Source organism: Mercurialis annua, linkage group LG5, assembly GCF_937616625.2.
Source record: "Mercurialis annua linkage group LG5, ddMerAnnu1.2, whole genome shotgun sequence".
Lineage (NCBI taxonomy): Eukaryota > Viridiplantae > Streptophyta > Magnoliopsida > Malpighiales > Euphorbiaceae > Mercurialis > Mercurialis annua.
Window position 1 is genome coordinate 931392 of NC_065574.1, and position 21106 is coordinate 952497.

Genomic DNA, 21106 nt, shown 5'->3' on the forward strand with positions numbered 1-21106 from the left:
TAATATTAATTATGTTTTTCACAGATTTTTTTATTAGACTCAAACCCGTATACTTTGTACATAATATACAATTAACATTTAGGCTCCTTCATTAGCAAGGATAGATTATAAGCATTCTCTTTCAATAAAACACACAAGCTCACATTCAAGAATCAACACTTAAATGAAAGAAAACAACATATCGTTGTAATTGTGATGTGTATGCTTCAAGAAATTTAATCACAATTGAGTTTAATTTTGCACGCTGCGTATCGTAATACTATAACTGGACATCGGGAATACAAACAGAAATTACAAGACCTCCCAAACATCACCAAAGCAGTTCAAACTTTAGAAGCAGCACTCGTCCAACACACAGCAGCAACAAAGCGCGGCCAAGCTGCACATGAAAAAAGAAAAAATGACGGGCGGTCAAATTAATAGTTAGAGAACATAGGTATCAAATTTTGTGTTCAACTGCATATAAGCAGTTTCTTTACTAAAAATTATCTAGCATTAAAGGCATTCATCAATGGAAGTTCACTGGAAAGGAACTCTTGATCCATGGCTAATTAAACTATTAAAATGAAGCAAAATATTTATTTGTTCATTCACTGCCTGATAAGCATATAAGTAAGGAACTAAATGTAAAACCAACAGGAACAGAATAAAGAGATTATGTTCAGTAGTGCTTCACAAGTTCACAGAAATAGTAGTAGTCACTGATATGGGATAAACCGATTATATGATCAACATAATGTATGGTCTTCGAATCAGGCACACGCTTAATAGTAGTTTTCAAGATCTCTATGAGAATATTGCCAGTAGAGGCTAAACAACAGCTATTAACTCAACAACATTGGCCATGCCGTGCAAATAATTATCTTTTGTCATCAAATCATTTGCGACAATTCCTGTTATCCATGCCACGAAAACTTGCTCTAATATTATAAAAATAATCCGCAATGTAATATTGCTCAACTATTGACATCATTACATTCAAGCAAAAGACATGCTGAATTACATTCAAGCAAAGGACATGCTGAATTACATTCAAGCAAAAGACATGCTGAATTGTTCAAAAGACTAGGCATTTGGATTTTCAAAAACAACTAGGTTGAATCAGATTATTCTCTTTAATATCATGGAAAGCTTGAGCTTGGTTTCAACTTTCAACCTCAATTTCTATACTCAGGCCTACAACTCTTATTGATCTGTTTTTTTTGGTATATCTCATATCCTATGCAATCACACACATGCATACAAAGGTGAGCATAAATCTTTAGGTAAATGGAGAACAAAAATCCAATTAAGTTATACTCGCTGTGAACTATCAAAGAGCCATTCACTGGAGAACTTATAATCTAATCGTATGTTCAAATTTACTAACAATAAACATGCTTTAGTTACACAACTTTCATAATCTCAAAGATGGAGATTGCTAGGAGAGGCCCAACCTAATTAGGCTTCTTAAGCCCCTGGAGAAAGGTGTATGTCACCTAAATACACATGAGGTATGTAATTTGAATCCCTAGTCTTAATATGCTCTTATCAACATCATTAATTCCATTTATGTGTATTCACCTAGTCACACGACTCACTCTACTGATTAAGACTAATAATTTACACTTCCAACTTACAAACCAGTGAAAAATTACACATGTTATATACATTGCTTAATCCCTCCCGCCATTTGAGCGACATTATTATCATAGGGGGTTTGTTATAGCGGAATCGACTAACATAGCAATTGTCTATAATATCACGTCATACTACAACTAAGCTAGACAAACAAAATTAGACAAAGATGTTTATTTTTCTCCAAAAGATTCACTTAAAGATCAATAGATATCATATTCTTTAATTCTCAACTAATGAAATAATCAGAACTCCAAAATAAAAATTAATTTTAAACCGTATATAGCAACAATACTTAAACAAGTGACTATTTATATAAGTTAAGGAACAAACATTACCATCCATGTAAAAATGAAGTACAGCCAGCAGAATCATCTTGATAATGGTGATGTTCATAGTGATAACGCTCGTACTGAGGATGACCAGGGCGCGGTGGCGGTGGCGGGTAACCTTCACCGCCAGCAAAATACCCTTGATAGCCGTCGTACTGCTGACGTGGCCCAGGTGGAGGCGGTGGATAACCTGGATACCCTGCTGGTCCTGGAGGTGGATACCCTTCGTAAGGCTGCGGTGGCGGTGGTGCTGATGGCGGGTATCCTGGCGGTGGATACGGTGGTGAATACCCTGTTATCATATCAAAACAAATTCAAGAAAAATCAAGAATTAGATCAAAATGTACCCAAAAAGATATTTAAAACTAGATAAGTTATGAATTGAAATTAATTACCTGGAGGAGGGTAGTGTTCGTGAGAAATTTTTTGATAACTCATGTTTTTTGATTGAAGATCAAGAAATTGAGAAATTTAAATTTTTAGGAAATTTCTTGGCTTAATAATGATAAAGATGACAGATACTAGTAGTTTCTTTTCTTTTAAGAGAAAAGGGTCAATTCGGTCCTCAAATTTTTGTCCAAAAATTAAATAAATCATTTGTAATATTTTGTATTCAATTAGATTTTTTAACTTGTATTTTGAAGTCCAATAAATCGCTTTCAACTTTTTTAGTCAATCAGATCACCAACTCTCTTTATTTAGGTCGAGCAATTCTTAATTTGTATACTTTAAATGCGTAATTTATATGACGATCTAAGGGGGTGTTTGATAACCCAACTTATTACTTAAATTAATTTTTTCAGCACTTAATTATTTTAAGTTGGTTTGATAACCTAAAATTTGCCAACTTAACTTATTCAGTTAAGTCAAAAACTGCTTAAAATAATAAGTTCTAATTTTTGACTTATTATTTCTACTTAACACGCTAAGTAGGAAGAATTTTATTAAATTGACTTTTGTGTCCTTATTGTTATCATATTATTACTCACCTATATTGCATCTTCCTCTTTCACGCATTAAACCTTATTTCTAAATTTCATAGACATTACAAATCGGTGAATCTAGGAGCAGAGTAGGAATTATTTGGTCCCAGAAAGGTATGCTTGATGTTCATAATCATGTTTTAATCTAATTAAATTTTCTGTATTTTTGTTCTTTTAAATTGTCTTTTTCTTTCATCCGGGTTTTTAAGATCAATAATGGAAAGCTATAGCAGAACATTCTATAACTGAAATTATTAGATTCGCGACAAAATATGAGATTTGGGTACTGTTTAGAGGAGTACTAGTGATTAAAATTATTAGATTATTTTTTGGATTAAGCAAATTGATAATGATCATGAACTCATCTTTTTTAGTGCAATGTTCTGTAAATTAATTTTTTGATACGGAGGAGATGATTTTTCAAGGATCGAACAAAAATGTTATGTAAGAAGGCACACATCGACAAGCAAATCAAATGTTTATGACGAATTTAAGAGAATAAATTGCAAATGAGTTGATGAATAGGAGAGTTTAGATATTTATTATAATAATAAAAAGTTTGTTGTATCTTTTTTTTAAACATTAGTACTTTATAATATTATGACAAGTTTATAATATTTATTTATAATTTTATTTATGATAATTATTGTTCATATATTATTAGTTCTACTTTTATGTGTTAAAATCATTTATATCATATGTTTAATTTAAATTTATGATAATTAATGTTAAAAGGTTAAATAGATAAATTTAATATTTTTTGTACTTTTTAACAATCATAGTTATCAAACGGACTTAATCCATTCAGCACTTAAAAAATTCAGCAATTATTATATTCAGCACTTAAAATTCAGCACTTAATTTTCAGCATTTAATTTTCAGTTTTATCAAACGCCACCTAAGTGATCTATTTGATCTCAAAATACAAATTTGAAAATCTAATTGATTGAAAAAAAATATTAAAACTGACTCGAAACATAAATTCGAAGACCGAGTTGATCTTCTATTATTCTTTAAAGAGTATGTATTAATACTATGGGGATTTTAATATTTCTGTATTTCATAAGTTTGCTTTTGTAGCCGTTGGATGATTATTGATGATCAATCAATTTCGTTAATGTTATGTTTTCTGTTTGTTTATAGTGTAAGATCTGATCTAAGATTGAAAATGTTTTTGTGAGAGATCACATTTATCTTGGTGTGGAGGGCATAACATGCTACTTTTACTCATTTAGATAAAATGGATATTTCATGCCAGGTTGTATGAAATTTTATTAATATTGTGCCACACTACATGTAAAATGTGGCCGGAGAAAATCATAATTCCATGCTCGAGGTGGAACCAATGAGAAAAGAAAATCAATTAAATTAAATTAATAATTATTTTTTTAATAATTAAAAAGGGAAACACTCGTGAGAGAAATTGACCTACACTAGCCTCGAGAATATTTGCATACAATATTTGATCGTACATTCATCGAGATCAATAGTTCTTATTTACATACAATATTTGATCGTATATTTATATGTGAAAGAGAATTTCGGATAATACATATAAAATTCACTATTGGTATAGAATAAAATTGCATATAAAAGCAAAACAAGTGATGTATATAAATTTAAATGATCATATATGTGTATTTTTATTTTAAAAATCAATGTATTCATAACACACAATCTAGTTTCAACAATACAATCAAGCTATAATAATCTAAATAACAATATTATATTTTTTTCTAATTTTTCGTGTTGTCAAGAGAAAGAGCTAAGTAATTAAGTACGAGTGTTTTGAGTACCAAAGGAATCTCCAATTAAGCATGAAAATTGTAGTGTTTTTCATTTATATTCTTCCATGTTTTGCAAATCAAACCTTCGATATACTTGCAAGCTTCTTCCTCTAAAACTCTAGTTTCGTGCATGTCATATTGTGCTACTTTTGGAAGATCTCCTCTTTAATTCACGCTGCTCAAAACAAAAATTATCATTATAGTTGGTTCATTATAGAAGTTTAAACATTTAATGGAGCTATTAAATTAAAATTATTGATTAATTTATGTATTATAGAGCCAAAAAATATAATCTTAATCTGTATAAAATTCATTTATAAACTGAATTTCAATAACAAATATTAAACTTACAATCAAATTTTGATCGATTTTCAACTTCCATAAGAGATTTTCAAATCAAATTGTATTTAGATTGAATTGTTTCACAATCCAGTACATATTTGTTCATGGGCCAGTTTTAAATGGGTGTGGACCAGGCCCAATTAAACTTTGCTCCTTTAGATGAAAGTGATCAGTTATTTTTTAGAGAAAATTACACCAAATCACCCAAAAAAATCAAAAGTTTGTATAAATCACCCATTTTTTTTTTTCAAAAATCCCTCTTTCTTTAGTTTTAGAAAATTAGAATGATGTTTATAAATGAATTTTATGCAGATCTTATAAACGATGATTAAAAGTAAAAAAGATTTACCTCTTTCTTTAGGTTTGACCTTATTTGATATCTTCCACCAAATTGAAGAGAGGAAATTAACGAGAGATTTTTAAGTAGATTCAGTCTACCACATCATCCGTGAACTAATCTAATATATTATGACACGTCATTAAAATAGTGGCACTATCGTAATTTTGTTTATTACTTGTTTACACTTTTGAATAGTAATATTACGATAGTACGTTATTTTAAGGGAAAAGGGTCATTTATGCCCCTAACGTTTGCCTCAAGGATCAAGCAAGCCCTCAACGTTTAGAAAGGTTCAAATACGCCCCCAACGTCTTAAAAAGTGAACAACCAGGCCCCCATTTTGACTTATAAATGAAACGATGGGGACCTGATTGTCAAAATTGGAGGGCTTGATTGTTCATTGTTCAAGACGTTGGGGGCATATTTGAACCTTTCCGGACATTGAGGGCTTGCTTGATCCTATAGGCAAACCTTAAGGGCATAAATGACCCTTTTCCCATATTTTAATGACGTGTCATAATGTGATAAATTTAGTTCACGAATAACGTGGTGGACTGAGTCTACCTAAAAATTTCTCGAAAATGAACTTTCATTGAATTATATTCATAAAAAAATATTTGTCTAGATCTCACGGGTATTTGTATGAATATTCATCCAAATCTTATCCGACTGGATTAAAAATCTTTACCGCTTTTTTTTTATTTTTTAGCAAAAATGGACCTATTCTAATTGTTAGCGGAGATTAGCGGGTTAATTATGGTAGTAAACAACCCACTGGCTGGTAGAAGAAGGGTCGAACCCCTGCCCTCTGCCCTCTGAGAAGTGCAATTATGAGTGTCCCCACCGGGCCACACCTCACATGCCTTTACCGCTTACTTTTATTGAATAAATGGTAGTACAATTGTTAAAAAAAATGAAGAGACGAGAAAGGGGCATAGTAAGCGACGAAATGCTCCGGGGAGTTTATTGATAACATTTTTTTTTAATTATAAACTGTTTTAACCGAGGAAGGGATAAATAAATAATTAGGAATTTGCCTCACCTTGTGGAATGTTTCAAATCTTGCTGACGAACTTGGATCATTTAGCAATTTCAAGAAATGCAGGTTTAAGATCTTGGCTTTTCACTTCACATAGACATTAATAAACCATCTTGTTTCTAGCCGCTGCACTCTCCGATCCACTGAAATACATTTAATGATCTAGTTAGCCTGAGTAGATCACCAATGTTTTTGCATATTTACTTTTACAATTCACTCACTAATAATAATATGTGATATTACACATAAAATTTTAAGCTTGTTTTATTATTTTCTTTGACGTAGCCGGACTATCATGAACTTGAACCAAAGACATCGCGAACAAACGAGTTTTGTAAAAAAATACAATCAATATTTTGATCATCCAAAAATATTTTATTTTACTTTTAATTTTTTTCATTTATATTTAATCTTAAAAATCATTAATTCTATCTTATTTTTTAATTTTCATTCAAATAATTGTTTAAAAATATTTAAAAAACATAAAAAAAATGGAAGTGGCTGACATGATTGCGAAGAGGTGCAGGCAGTTGACCTGAGTGTTGTTAAAATAATATTATAATAATAATAATAATAATAATAATAATAATAATAAATGTAATAATAATAATTATTTAACTGGTATATTTATTTTCTTCCAGACTGTTAGGTCATACCTAAGAATGCACAGTCCAATTTGTTTACTGTTTAGCTGTCTTTGAAATTTGAATGATTCTTTAATAGTACTATTATTTTATCATCATATAATAATCTCACATCACCACCTTACTAACTTCTTCCAACCAAAAGTCCACTTTCATTTTAAACACTAATTAATATTTAAATGTTATAATAATTGATAGTTGCTAATATTTTTATCAAATTTCATCAGCCAAGTTGTTTTGTTAGGCCAAGCATCATCAACCAAATCTTTATTTTAATCTTTATATCACTCTCAAATCAATATAATAATACATTATTTCGATAACCATATGAAATTGAGAACAGAAATGAAAAAACCAATTCCAAATTTCCAATACTAGTGCCAAATATTTATCAGCAAACTGATTACTAATTTCTTTTTTCATCATCCGAATTTAATCTCGAACTCAAACTCAAACTCGAACTCTAACAAACCTCTACATGAAAACTTTATTTTCATTGACTATTATTTTTTTATTTTGTTCTTTGGTTTCGGGTGCAATGTTCACAGAATTCTTATATCCAAATTTCAGTGCTTCGAACTTCCGATTCATCGACAATCAAGGAACTTTTCTGTTATCTCGTAATCAAACATTTAAGGTTTCTATCTTTAATCCCGGAGAGCAGTCAAATTTCTACTTGTGTGTGATACACGTAACGTCCCACACTATCATATGGTCCGCTAATCGTAATGCTCCGATCCCGACGTCGGGAAACATGGAACTTACACCCCAAGGAATCCATATTTACGAAGGTAACACTCTCAAATGGTCAACTCCGGCGTTGAAATCTTCCGTTCAGGCGTTACAGCTAACTGAGATGGGCAATCTTGTTTTGTTAGACCAACTTAATAATTCTCTTTGGCAGAGTTTTGACGAGCCAACGGATACGATTGTCATCGCACAAAGCTTACCTCAGGGGAAAGTTCTAACGAGTGGTGTATCAGATGATAACTTATCGGCCGGTGATTACAGGCTCGCGATCACAGATTCGGATGCGATTTTACAGTGGCGAGGGCAGACATATTGGAGATTGTCAATGGAGACAAGGGCTAATAGAAACTCTAATTTTATTGTTGAATATATGGCAATGAACAGTTCTGGTATGTTCTTATTCGGTCGGAGCGGTTTGGCTGTAGTAATGCAGATGAGTTTGTCCCCGTCCGATTTCCAAATTGCCCGCTTGGATCCTTCAGGTCAGTTCATCATCAGCAGACTAATTTCCGGTGCCAAGATGGAACAGGAATTTGTCGGGCCAACTGATGGCTGTAAAATTCCACTTGTCTGCGGAAAAATCGGATTGTGTACTGAAAATACGTCGAAAAGAACATCGTGTTCATGTCCGCAAGGTTTTCAAAAACATTCGAGTACTTGCATGCCAAGTGACGGTTCTTCATTCCCACAAGCTTGTAATAATCTGACCAAAAAAGGTGATATTTCAAATAATTCCTCTGATATTTCATATATCAAACTTGGTTATGATATGAATTATTTCTCTATTCAATTCTCTCAACCTATAAGATACAGCGTAAACTTATCAGTTTGTCAAGGATTATGCACGTCAGACTGTTCTTGTTTGGGGATTTTTCATGAGAATTCATCAGGTTCTTGCTATGGAATTGAAAATGATTTGGGTTCTATCATATCAACCACCGCACTTGATGATCAGAATGATCTTTTGGGGTTCATTAAAGTTATAGCTAGCTCAGCTTCGGACGGCGGTAACACCAGTGAAAATGAACAGTTTCCGGTGATTGCTCAGATTCTGTTACCTTCAACAGTTTTTCTCGTTGCGGTTGCTTTTGGTTTTTTCTGGTGGAGAAGACGGAGAATTTCTAAGAAGAAGGTGCTAAAATTTGGTCAGGTAAGCTCACGTTCTTCTATAGATCTAGATAGCTTTCATATTCCTGGTTTACCCCAACGGTTTGATTATGAAGAACTCGAATTGGCTACTGAAAACTTTAAAACCAAGATTGGATCAGGTGGCTTTGGTTCTGTATATAAAGGAATATTTCCTGATAAATCAATCGTAGCGGTCAAGAAACTGACCAATTTAGGAGTACAAGGCAAAAAAGATTTCTGCACTGAAATTGCTATTATTGGAAGTATTCACCATGTCAATCTAGTGAAATTGAGAGGCTTTTGTGCACAAGGTAGACAACGGCTCTTGGTTTACGAGTACATGAACCGTGGCTCGTTGGATAGGACCCTGTTTGGTAATGGTCCGATCTTAGAATGGCAAGAGAGGTTCGATATAGCACTCGGAACTGCACGCGGGCTCTCGTATTTGCATACCGGGTGCGACCATAAAATCATCCATTGTGATGTTAAACCGGAGAATATTCTTTTGCACGACCATTTTCAGGCTAAGTTATCGGATTTCGGCCTATCGAAGCTTTTAAGCCCCGAAGAGTCGAGTTTATTCACGACAATGAGAGGCACTCGCGGCTATCTCGCTCCGGAATGGCTAACGAACTCAGCTATTTCGGAGAAAACCGACGTTTACAGCTTCGGAATGGTGCTTCTTGAGCTCGTGAGCGGAAGAAAAAATTGCTTAACCCGATCGCAAAGCCATAGCAAAGACAACAGTCACAGTGGCGGTGGATCGACATCTTCGTTGGTATCGGAATTGAGTTATTTCCCGTTGTTTGCGTTAGAGATGCACGAGCAAGGGAAATACCTAGAGCTAGCTGATCCGAGGCTAGAGGGGAGGGTAAAACGTGAAGAGGTTGAGAAATTAGTGTGCATTGCTCTATGTTGTGTGCACGAGGAGCCATCATTGAGACCTAACATGGTTAGTGTTGTTGGGATGTTGGAAGGCGGTATAGCTTTCGTTCAGCCGAAAGTCGAGTTGCTGAATTTCTTGCGGTTTTATGGGCGGAGATTTACGGAGGCTTCGATGTTGGAGGATGGTAATGAACATAGCAACATTGTGTTGTTCCCCGGAGCAAGTAATTCGGCATCGAGTGCAAGTGATTATCAAGCTTGTTTTTCGTACATCTCTTCGCAAGAGGTATCCGGACCAAGATAGTTTTTGATGGTTCAAATTATGCGGTTCATGTATAGTATATTCACATAATATTTGTGTGTTAAATTTACCATTAATCCTTAAAGAAATTTGTGCAAAGTTTAGAGAATTACACGTTTATTGAGTTTGGTGTGATCATTTAATTTGGAGAAAATCACACGTTTATTAATTAATATTGATTCAAATTTCGATATAAAATAGATAAATTTTGTTTTAATTAATAATAAAGGTTAGTTAAAATAATGCAAAATATTGGAAGTGGCTGACATGATCGAAAAGAGTTGCTGGCAGTTGACCTAGCTGATAATATTAATATTATTATTATTATTATTTTAAAATAAGAATATATATATATATATATATATATATATATATATATATATATATATATATATATATATATATATACTGTGAGGTCATAAGACTCCTAAGTCATAACTAACAATGCACAGCCAAATTTTGATTACTGTTTTTGGCTGTCTTTTGAATTTTGAATGATTCTTTTGTTATTATTTTATCATTAAGTAATAATCACACCATCACCTTGCGAGATCGCAAGCAAAAGTCCGATTTCATTTTATACACTTAGAATGCTTTAAAAAATTAACAATTTTATTGATAATTTAAACAAAATTAATCATATTTAAATAAATGAATTTTATAATATATAAAATTGTTTAAAGTATTATTAAATGATCAATTAATTATAATTATATTGTATATCATAGTTGTTTGTGATGAGTTAATTTATTAATTTTTTTATAATTTTTAAATTGAAAAATATCTCTTTTCAAAATTAATTGTTTTCCATTAAATATAATATAATCATTATTATATAAAAATAATAAAATAATATACTTGATGGATACCGAATCCTATTTTAACTACAATGGAGCCGAATCGCAGGAAATCCACTCTCAGACGATATCGGACGCCCGCCAGAATAACCAAATATATAAGAAAGATGGCCGAATTCACAGGATCCGCCATGATACCATTCAACAAGATAAAGACTGAATTTCTGAGGACTAGGACAAAGCGCATTGACCCCGAAATTCGGATAGATTACCAGATCTACTATATAATCTTGAAATATCTCTGTTATTTGATACAAACTCCAACTTAGGAAGATAAGTTCTAATTTAGAAAGATAAGACTATTTAGGAAGACGTTTCTAAATATGACTCATGTCTGAATAAAAAAGATCACTCATAATCAAGGTCAATTCATATAAAATAGGATTCATTTTCCTACTACAACAGATATGCAATCATCTACTATAAAAGGAACATGAGGTATTGCCTAAAAACACAACAACATTAATATACTCAAAACGCTGCTTAAAGCTCTAAACTGATTTTAGCATTTGAGAGTTAATCGGACAGCCACCGTCCGATTATCTTCTACCTTATTTTGCAGGCCCCATCCACAGAATTAGAAAGTAGACTCTATCAATACTTTTGAAAGTTATTTGACATATCTATAAACAACTAATTAAATTTGATCAAATAAATATATCTATCAACTAACCGCTACAAGCTATATAACTAGTAACTACAAATGATCCCAAACTAAACAAGCTGTTAATGAGGTAGCTTATTGAACTTCATATATTTGAATCTTTTTTGATATTGAAACGTTAATTTTTAAAATTTAATATGAACCTATATAAATATTATTTATAAGCTGAATTTGAATAGCAAAGAAGAGGCCTAACCATACTCAGAATTGTAATAAAATTGAGGGATATTTACAAAAATAGTTAAAAAAATATATTTGTAAGCCTTAACCGCAAATTGCATACCTCGACGCATCTCAATTTTTATTTTGTTTACTCTACAGTTTTAAATAATTTTTTTTAAAATACAATTTGAAACCATTTTAAAAACTGTTTTCTAAACAATTTTTAAATGAGTTTCAAATGATTTCAAATTAGTCACGAAGCTAGATTAGGGCCAGACTTCCTATCTCAATTTTTTTAAGTTACCTTTAAAATAATTAAATCAATTTTTTATACAATTCCCTAACTCAAATTAAAAAAAATTATGTCTATGTTTTGTAGTATAATATATTATTTTATTTTTAATTAATTACGCCTTATCTCAGATTACGGCATGACTTCGTCATTGTTTCAAATGGTTTTTAAAAATATAATTTGCAAATATTTTTTAAAAATCGGTTCTTATATACTTTCAAAAGATTTTAATATGATTTTAAACAGTTTCTAAAAACACCTTTCTAAACCATTTCTATAACAATTTCTAAAGAAAGATTATATTTATGAGTTTCTGGAATAAAAAAATTTAAATTGATAATTTTTTTTTTTCAAATATTGTTTTTGAAAAAGTATTTTTAACAAATAAACTTAAATTAATCAAGCATGGGATCCGGCCTGAATTCATACAAACTCGGCCAACAAACAGGTCTATCTGAAAATATTTTTTTTTTTTGATGGGGAGATATTTTTTTTTGATGGGAAGATGTTAGATTCACTTCCTAAATTCTCTAAGGCCATCTTCAGCGCACTATGAGTTTAAAACTCTATTTTTTAAGAGATAAAGTAAGTTCTTTTCTAACCACAAACACTATTTCTAACTCTAAATGAGTTTTTATTCAACCACAAACTTTACCTCTAACTGTAATAGAATATTTTAAAACCACACTAGATTATTATTTTAACGACTTAACTTAAATTGAAACTTTTTTTATATATCCATCCTAAAAATAGAAATATATAATTTCTATCAATATTGAAACAAGAAAATTTAAATAAACATTTATATTACATAATAATATATTTTACTATATAAAATTAAATAAATATTAATATGTTGTTAATTCTAAATAGTGATCCATCTCATTTTTAGAGTGGGTTGGAGATCTCCATGGCAATGCTTTGATTAACTTCGAAATCCAATTAATAGATTTGGGCTTTGAACCTATTGTCTCCTTTGTCCAATCTAAGATGTGGAAGTCCATCGAGTCTGGCCCTAGCAAAGACCCGAAACAGGAAGCGGCCTTCTTGGGCTACTCATAGAATTCTTTTTCTTTTAAATATCAAAAATGTCAAAAGGATAAATATTTTTATTTGATTTATTTAGTATTTGAGCTTTATTTTATTCTATTTTAATTTTTATTTATTGAATTTTTTTAATTTTTATTTATTGTTTATTTTATTGGATTCATATAAAATGTAATATAATTCAGTTTTTATTTTTTGTTTATCTTTAATTAAATAATATATTTATATATTTTTATTTATATTTTCATTTAAATGATTTTTATTTTTAAAAATTTACAAAGTAGACTTAATTATTTTTAATTTTATTCAAATGTTTAGAGTTAAACTCGTTTTCAACTCTAAACTAATACTAAAGAGTCTATTAGAGTTTTATAATTTTATTATTAAACTCTTTAAATTTAAAGAGCTAATATTTTTCAAAATCTATCGAAGATTTCTAAATTTATGAACTTGGGTTTAAATAATTAAACATTCCCTTAGTTAATTTGTTTTTTTTTTATTATGAATCCCTCAGTTAATTTCGTAATAAGGGGGTTCATTCAAATTGCATAAAATCAAAGTATTAAACATTAATTCTCTAATCAATATCATTAAAAAGGTAAATTTAGCTAATGATATTATTTCTTATAATTAACTTTAAATAAACTTAAAATATACTAAAAAGGTAAATTTTAGTATAATAAAACAAAAGCCAATTGCATACGCCAACAACGGAAACAACAACTACAATGCGAGATAAAAATAGTATATTTAGATAATTATTCTATAACCGTCCACCTATTTTTTGAAGTCATTTTTATATTAATTTACTTTTATATTATTTATTTATTTATATAATGTATTGTCTCTCTTTAATATTAATATAAAATTAATTTTCAGTAAACTACATAAATAATTTCTTAAAATTTTATGAATTCTCTCCAGCTATGGACTAAATTATCATAAAAATAAATTAAAATAATAATTTTACTTGTATCAATTAGACCCTTCATTAAAATATAAGTTACTGGATTCCCTAATATATAGTTGATCCATTTTTTATCAATTAGTGTAAAAAGGGGGAAAATATAAAATATGATCTAAAACCGGTTAATTTTTTAATAATTCTATATTCTTTTTAAAATTCATTTTAATGCGCTATATGTTTTCACTTAATACTTAATATTTTCGCTTTTTAGATAAATATTATTTTTTTGGGTTTATCGAATATATTTAAAAATTAAGGGATTTTTTCGGTAGTTTTACGGTTTTTCCAACATGTTTGCATGAAATTAATCTATGAAAACTAGAATTTGTATATCAATTGCGCGCTCTTACATCTATCAACCAAGATCTTAATCCATAAACTTTTTTCACAATCTCGACACGAAATTTCAATCAAAAACACAATCGCAGAAGAAAAATAAACTTAAGATCTGGCTAGCTATAGCTAGTTTATTATTGATTATAATAATATAGATAATGGATTCATATCTGATAGATGAATCAAGAGAAATAACAGATTTGACAATTACAGATAGGGCACAGAGAAATCATCTCAGGAACAAGCAGATACATCACAGGTCCACAGCAAGAAGCAGCAATGAGAAACGGAGGGTCCTGCTCGTACTCTTCATGCTCAGGGAACACCGGGAAATGCTGGCTGCCGCTGCCCCGGCGACCGGTGAGATCATGCCACATGCTGCTGAAGTGAAACAAACCACCTCCGAGGTTGATTCTGCTGCGGAGATCAAGAACCATTGATCCGTTTATCGGGTTCCTGTAAAAAAGAATCTCACCCTGCAAAAACCACTTGGAATTACAAAACGAAATGAATAAAACACATACGTAACCAATGAGCTATAGCTATAGCTCAGTTGGTATAAACGCTAAGAAGCAAACTATTAGATTGTGAATTCAAATCATCTCACCAACACTCCTCCTTTCCGATTATCAAAAAAGAAAAATGCATATATATATAAAATTATCAAGAAAAAGAAAGAGAAAAAGCCCTAACATCGAAGCAGCGTTCCCATGGGAAAGGAACGGAGGTTTCGGGACTGCTGAGCAGGAAATACCACAGAGCTTGCACCATCGTATCGCAGTTGAAAGCCATCTCGAATGACTTGGGAAGAAGATGATATAATTATGAGGAGGAAGAAGAAGAGAGCAGTGTGAGAAATGAGGAGGAGGTGGGGTTTATTTATAGCTAAAATCTGAGGCCTTGGGGGTTACTTTCTTGACTCACTTTGTATTATTCTGAGTTTGTTGGTATTTTTGTAAGTAACAACTCGGGTAACTCTTTTTTATTCTCTTTGAAAATGATACCAAAATTTAAAAAATTCAGTAATTTTAGCTCAACATATTCTGATATAATTTTAAAAGTTACTTAAATAACACGCGGCGTGATTTATTATTTTTATAGAAATAATATGCGTAAAATTGAAAAAACTAAGTGAAAATATATGAAGAAACATGTCAAAGAAGAATTAGCAAAATTACTTAGATTATGAGCTAAAATTGTAAAAAGAAAAGGAATTTTTAGACTATTAGACTCTTTTTTATACCTTTAGTTTGAGTGAAGCAACACGAAGTAATACTGAAGTCATCTCTAGGTTATGAGATTGTAAGTGCAAATTTAGATATTCAATTAAAAAAATAGAGTGATTGAAGTGAAACATTACATACAATTTATTGATATGAATTTCATTTTTTTTTCTAGATTTAAGAAATGATTTACATTTCAATTTTTTAAATTTTATTACTTTTTGAAAAAAAAGGCAAGTTGTTGAACCATACGTCACGACAAATAAATTTTATAAATGGTATTATACATAATTCATAAAGGTAAAAATATATATATGGCATTTAACTATTAGATTAGAGATTTAGACAGGTGAGACAGTTTGTTTCCGTACGCAACATAAAAGGTAATAAAAAGTAAAAAATTTAAAAAAAGAATATGAAAATAAATAAAAACAAAATTTCGGATTTTGTTTAAGTGAGCTGGGCTGTCTAATTTCTAATAAAAACACAGTATGCAGATTCTGGTACCAAAATATTTACAACTATCACTGATGATAACTCTTCAGAAACTGAAATTAGCAGGTCCAATTATATAAAAAATAAACTATTTTAGCTATAGAAATAATATTATTGTACAAGATAATATAGATATTAACATAGGCACAATATTGCTAGTATTTTGAAGAAAAAACAAAAATTGGTTGTAGTCTACACTTTATTTTTGAAAAACAATGTTAAGAATGGGTAAGTTGTGAGTAAAATAGTAAATCCAAACTTAAAATGGAACTTAATTAAATATTGGTTAGGGACTAAGGACTAATTGTTGGAATTAGCTTTAGTGGGATAAAAGAACTCATAAATTATAAGTATTTGTAATTTATAAAAATTTGGGGGACTTGAACTTTAATTCCGCCTCTGCAGTGCAGACTGCAGCTAGCCCATGAAAGGACGAACTAGATTTAAACATGATTACAATCTACGGTAGAGAATTGGCCAAGGAATGGATAGATCAGCACCATTCAATTTTAACTCAACATTTTGTTTCCTTTTTTCCCCTCTCCCTTTCTTTTATCAATCTGCTGCAATTAAAATAACTTTTTTAGATAAATGGTTGATATAAACGCAATTAAAATAATTCAGGATAAATAATTGGCTATAGATTATTTTGAACAAATTAATAGATTAATATTAATACAACCAAATTCGAAAAAAAACATATATTATTGGCGAACATTTCTTTTCATATATAATTAGTTCACCACGAAAAATTATTTAAAACAATTAATAAATATTAAATATATATCTTACACAATTTTTTTAAAATGTATTTTGTTCACCACGTCATCTATAAACATAGTCAATTACATAATAATATAGTATTAAATATGAAAAAACATTAATTGATTAAATTATATCGTTGACACTCGTTTAGTAATATATGGAGGTATTATATTATTGATTCTATCCACACAAATAATATGATTAAGAGAGTTAGTGTAATTTTTATAAATGTGTAGTCTTAGATAAGACACAATTTTATATAGTCATGAGTGAAGCCATTTGAAAAAAGTGGTGGTAATTTTTGCTATTAATTAGTTAAAGTCACACATGTTATAGATATATATTTACCATTTATTAATTATTTTATCTTTTTAATATTATATTAATTTATAAAATTTCACAACTTTAAATAATATTCATTAATAAATTATTCTTTGGATGAAAATTCTAAAACTATTAAACTCAGTGAATTTTTCGGAACTGCTAGTGGAAGAGATGGATATTAGTGGAGGAAATGTCGTTCAAGTAGGCAATTTCTTCGAACATGTTTAGTCCATAAAATAGAATAGTTATTCAAAATTTGTTGTAATGGTGGAAGTAGAAACGACGATTGAGAAATGTCGCGAGAGTATGATTACGCGGAAGTGTCAACATCAGAAATACTATGTTTGTTTCATCATCTACCGTATGCATTAAACACCCGCGCGTATTACACTATTATTCACTTAAAACTTATAAAAATATTCGCTAAATTAAACCTCGAAATGGTCTTTTGAAAAAACAAGTCGTTATCTCTTTAGTTGTGTATGTTTTGAAAGAGATCAATAATCGTAAAATCTCTGGAGCTAAAATCGAACTCTAAACTTTAAAGTAATGTTTATTTACTTTCCCTCTAAAATCGACTCTAAACTTTTCAAATGATAAGTTTGAACCATGGGTGTAAACAGGCAGAGCCGAGTTTGAATGGGATCAAGCTCGAGAACTTGTGTGTTATATAAGCTTGAACTCAAATTTGAATGGACTTAAATTCTCAAATTTGAGTTCGATTTCGAACAATATTTGAGTTGTTCGAGTTTAAGCTTGAGTTCAATAAAATAAAAAAGTATTTGAAATTACCATTTTTAATATTTTTTATTTATTTTTTACTATAAAATATATAACCAAACTAATTAATATGATAATTGTTTTTAATATTTTTTTTAAAAACTAATTAATATGATACATGTAAATTTGAAAGTATAAAAAATTAATATAATAAAAGTAAAATTATTATTTTATATTCATAAAAGGGTCTGTTTAGGTTTGCAAGTTTTACGAGTCTCTGTAATTAATATTATTCTAGCTCGATTCGAGGTGAAACTCTAATAGCTCGAGCCCAAACTCCGCTCAATTTTTTTGAATCAATTTCAATATTTTTTATATGTAGATGTAGGTCGGGTGCACACTAATGAGGCACTATAAAGATATGCGTGGCGCAACGACATAAACGTGAGAATCAATGTAAAAATTTGGAGTTGATTTGATATTTTCAAGCAATAGTTTTATTTTATTTTATCATATATTTTTATTTAAATTTTTATTTCGGATCCAACTTGGTAAACTATCTCTAATTTTTATTCAATCTTTTTTTTTAGTTTCAATTTAGCAGAAATATTTTGTTTACTTCTTTTTTTCTTTTTCTTTTATGGTTGTCTGAGAGTTGACGATTTTAATCTTAATAATGAGACAAATTTTGATGATGAATGCGGGATTTTGTTAGTCCTGAAGTTTCTTAATTCGTGCTCTTTATAAGGTCGATCAAGAGCCTGGAGTGATTGAAGTGAAAATAAGTTAGATCTAGTAAACATTTGAACATTAATCTCTTGTAAAAGTTATATATCTAGCAAATAACAAGTATAATTTATTGATTTGACTTTCAATTTTTTCCTAGATATAAGAAATTTTTTACATTCCAATTTTTAAATTTAGTACTATTTGAAAGAAAAAAGAAATGAAAGTTTGTCGAACCATCTCACGTCACGACAAATAAGTTTTATACATATATTGTAGTAAAGGTAAAATAGTATAGAGCAAAGGGTCAATGCGCCCCCTAAACTTATAACACAAGGTTATTTAATCCAGTTTTTATTTTTTGAACAACTAATCCCAAAACTCTTCATTTTTAAGTCAGATAACCCCATAATTTATATTTTTATTTTAAAAAATAAGTTTAAAATAATTTTATCGCAATAATTAGTGAACTTTCTAATTTATTTTTCACATCCTTCACTTCCGATTTGTATTTCACGCGTTTTAAAAATACAATTATGAGGTCATCTGACCCAAAAATGAAGAGTCTTGGGGTTAATTGCTCAAAAAAGTAAAAGTTGGATTAAATCATTTTGTGCCACAAGTTCAGGAGACGCGTCGATCCTTTCTTCAAATAGTATATATGACTCATTTTGTTTATTATAATAAATTAAAAAACAAAACAAAAACATGATTAGGTAACTAAGAAAAACAATTACGTACTACTAAAGAGTCCAAAACTAGTGCATAGCCTCTCTCTCATACTTTCTCCTCTCTTGAGTTTTTCTTTCTCTTAATTTTTCCTCTCAAAACACTCTTTCTATGATTTCAATGCAATAAAGGCCAATGATCTCTAACTCAGTTGGTTAAGAGTGAGGCATCAAATCTCAAGGGGCGTGGGTTCAAATCCCTTTGTGGACAAAGAAGATGAAGATTATTGAAGATTTATGGAGAAGGCTACAAGCGTTAGAAGCGACGGATGCGGCATCGTCCCGCCACAATGGCGAGTCCCGTAAAGCGATGTATTCAACGTAACACGGCGTGGATGGCGTGAATGGCGTATAATTTGTATATATTTGTAATGTCGTAGATGTAGTTAGTTTAAATTAATCTATCTCTGTTAAAAAAAGATACAATAAAGGTTGAAGATTGCATTACTTATTATGGTATCTGCTCTTCATAAGTGCCAAAACATAAAATTTATAGCACAGATTTTGTAATTTTTTAAATTAAAAGACAGTTCTCACACACGTTGAAGTAATTATAAAAAACAAATTACCTGTAGCTTAATATATTATGAGTTTTCATATTGTTTATTGGCAAAATGAATTATTGTATCACAACTATAAGAGGTGTGCAGAAACCAAATAAATCCGAATAATAAATATGAACCAACAAATTAGGCTCATCTAATGATTTTCCAACCTTTTCAGTTTATTGTTGTTTCCATGCTTTATTTAGTGATGTTTTGACAAAGTTTGATGGAGAATGTGAGATTTTGTTAATCTTGAAGTTTCTCAATTCTTGCTCTTTATAAGTTCGATCAATACCCTGGAGTGATTGAAGTGAAAATAAGTTAGATCTAGTAAAAATTGGAAGATCAATCTCTTTGTATAAGCTATGTATCTAACAAGTATTACATACAATTTCTTGATATGATAGATATAAGAAATTTTTTATATTCCAATTAAAAAATTTATTACTTTTGAAAAAAAAAATTGCTGAATCATTCCACGTCACGACAAATAAGTTTTATATATGGTATTATACATAAATCATAAATATAAGAGATTTAGACAAATAAAAACGTTTATTTATATACATAGTTGAAAAGGGCAATGAAAAGTAAAAATTTACAAAAAGAACATGAAAATTAGTAAAGAGAAAATATTGGATTTTATTTAAGCTAGCTAAGTTGACTAATTGCTCATATATAAACAACACAATATTCAGATTTCACCAAGAAACTTACAATTGTCTCTAATAATTTATTATTATAATTTATAAAGACACAATCTGAAACTAAAATTAGCAGGTCAAATTATATCAACAATAAATAGGTAGCTTTTTATTTTTCGGCGTTTCACATTATAGCCACATTTTATTTTTGGCAAGTGATTTATAGCTTAAAAGTCGTATTTATTCTTAGTAAGTCACATAATTATTCGCAAATAAATTAATTGTTCCATATTCACAAGTGATTTAAAATTTAAAAGTCGTGCTTATTCTTAGTAAATCGCATAATTATGTGTCTAATAGAAAACTAGTTTCCAATGTAACATTAAGGTTTTGAATCTCTTCGAAATAGAGACCATACACTCATTTTTTTTGTGAATTAGAATGAGTATTAGAGACCATAATC

At 29.9% G+C, this 21106-nt stretch overlaps 2 protein-coding genes across 2 annotated transcripts; one reads left to right on the plus strand and one right to left on the minus strand.

Annotated features, from left to right (window-relative positions):
- Positions 1-164: 164 nt before the first annotated feature.
- On the minus strand, positions 165-2459 carry LOC126679771 (protein CYSTEINE-RICH TRANSMEMBRANE MODULE 11). Its single transcript, XM_050374748.2, has 3 exons — positions 2345-2459; positions 1956-2241; positions 165-379 (listed from the first exon to the last, which is right to left on the minus strand). Exons 1-3 carry the CDS (start codon positions 2385-2387, stop codon positions 331-333), a joined length of 378 nt encoding a protein of 125 aa, XP_050230705.1. The 5' UTR covers positions 2388-2459; the 3' UTR covers positions 165-330.
- A 4954-nt stretch (positions 2460-7413) lies between these two features.
- LOC126680102 (G-type lectin S-receptor-like serine/threonine-protein kinase At5g35370) lies at positions 7414-10257 on the plus strand. Its single transcript, XM_050375150.2, has one exon. It carries the CDS (start codon positions 7563-7565, stop codon positions 10149-10151), a length of 2589 nt encoding a protein of 862 aa, XP_050231107.1. The 5' UTR covers positions 7414-7562; the 3' UTR covers positions 10152-10257.
- The last annotated feature ends 10849 nt before the right edge of the window (positions 10258-21106 follow it).

Bases quoted from the DNA above. Each gene is read 5' to 3' on its own strand.
- LOC126679771 (XM_050374748.2), bottom strand. From the start codon at position 2,387: ATGAGTTATCAAAAAATTTCTCACGAACACTACCCTCCTCCAG. The intron at 2,242-2,344 runs GTAATTAATTTC...ATATGATAACAG, and splicing joins CGAACACTACCCTCCTCCAG to GGTATTCACCACCGTATCCA. The intron at 380-1,955 runs GTAATGTTTGTT...TTTCATGTGCAG, and splicing joins ACTTCATTTTTACATGGATG to CTTGGCCGCGCTTTGTTGCT.
- LOC126680102 (XM_050375150.2), top strand. From the start codon at position 7,563: ATGAAAACTTTATTTTCATTGACTATTATTTTTTTATTTTGTTCTTTG.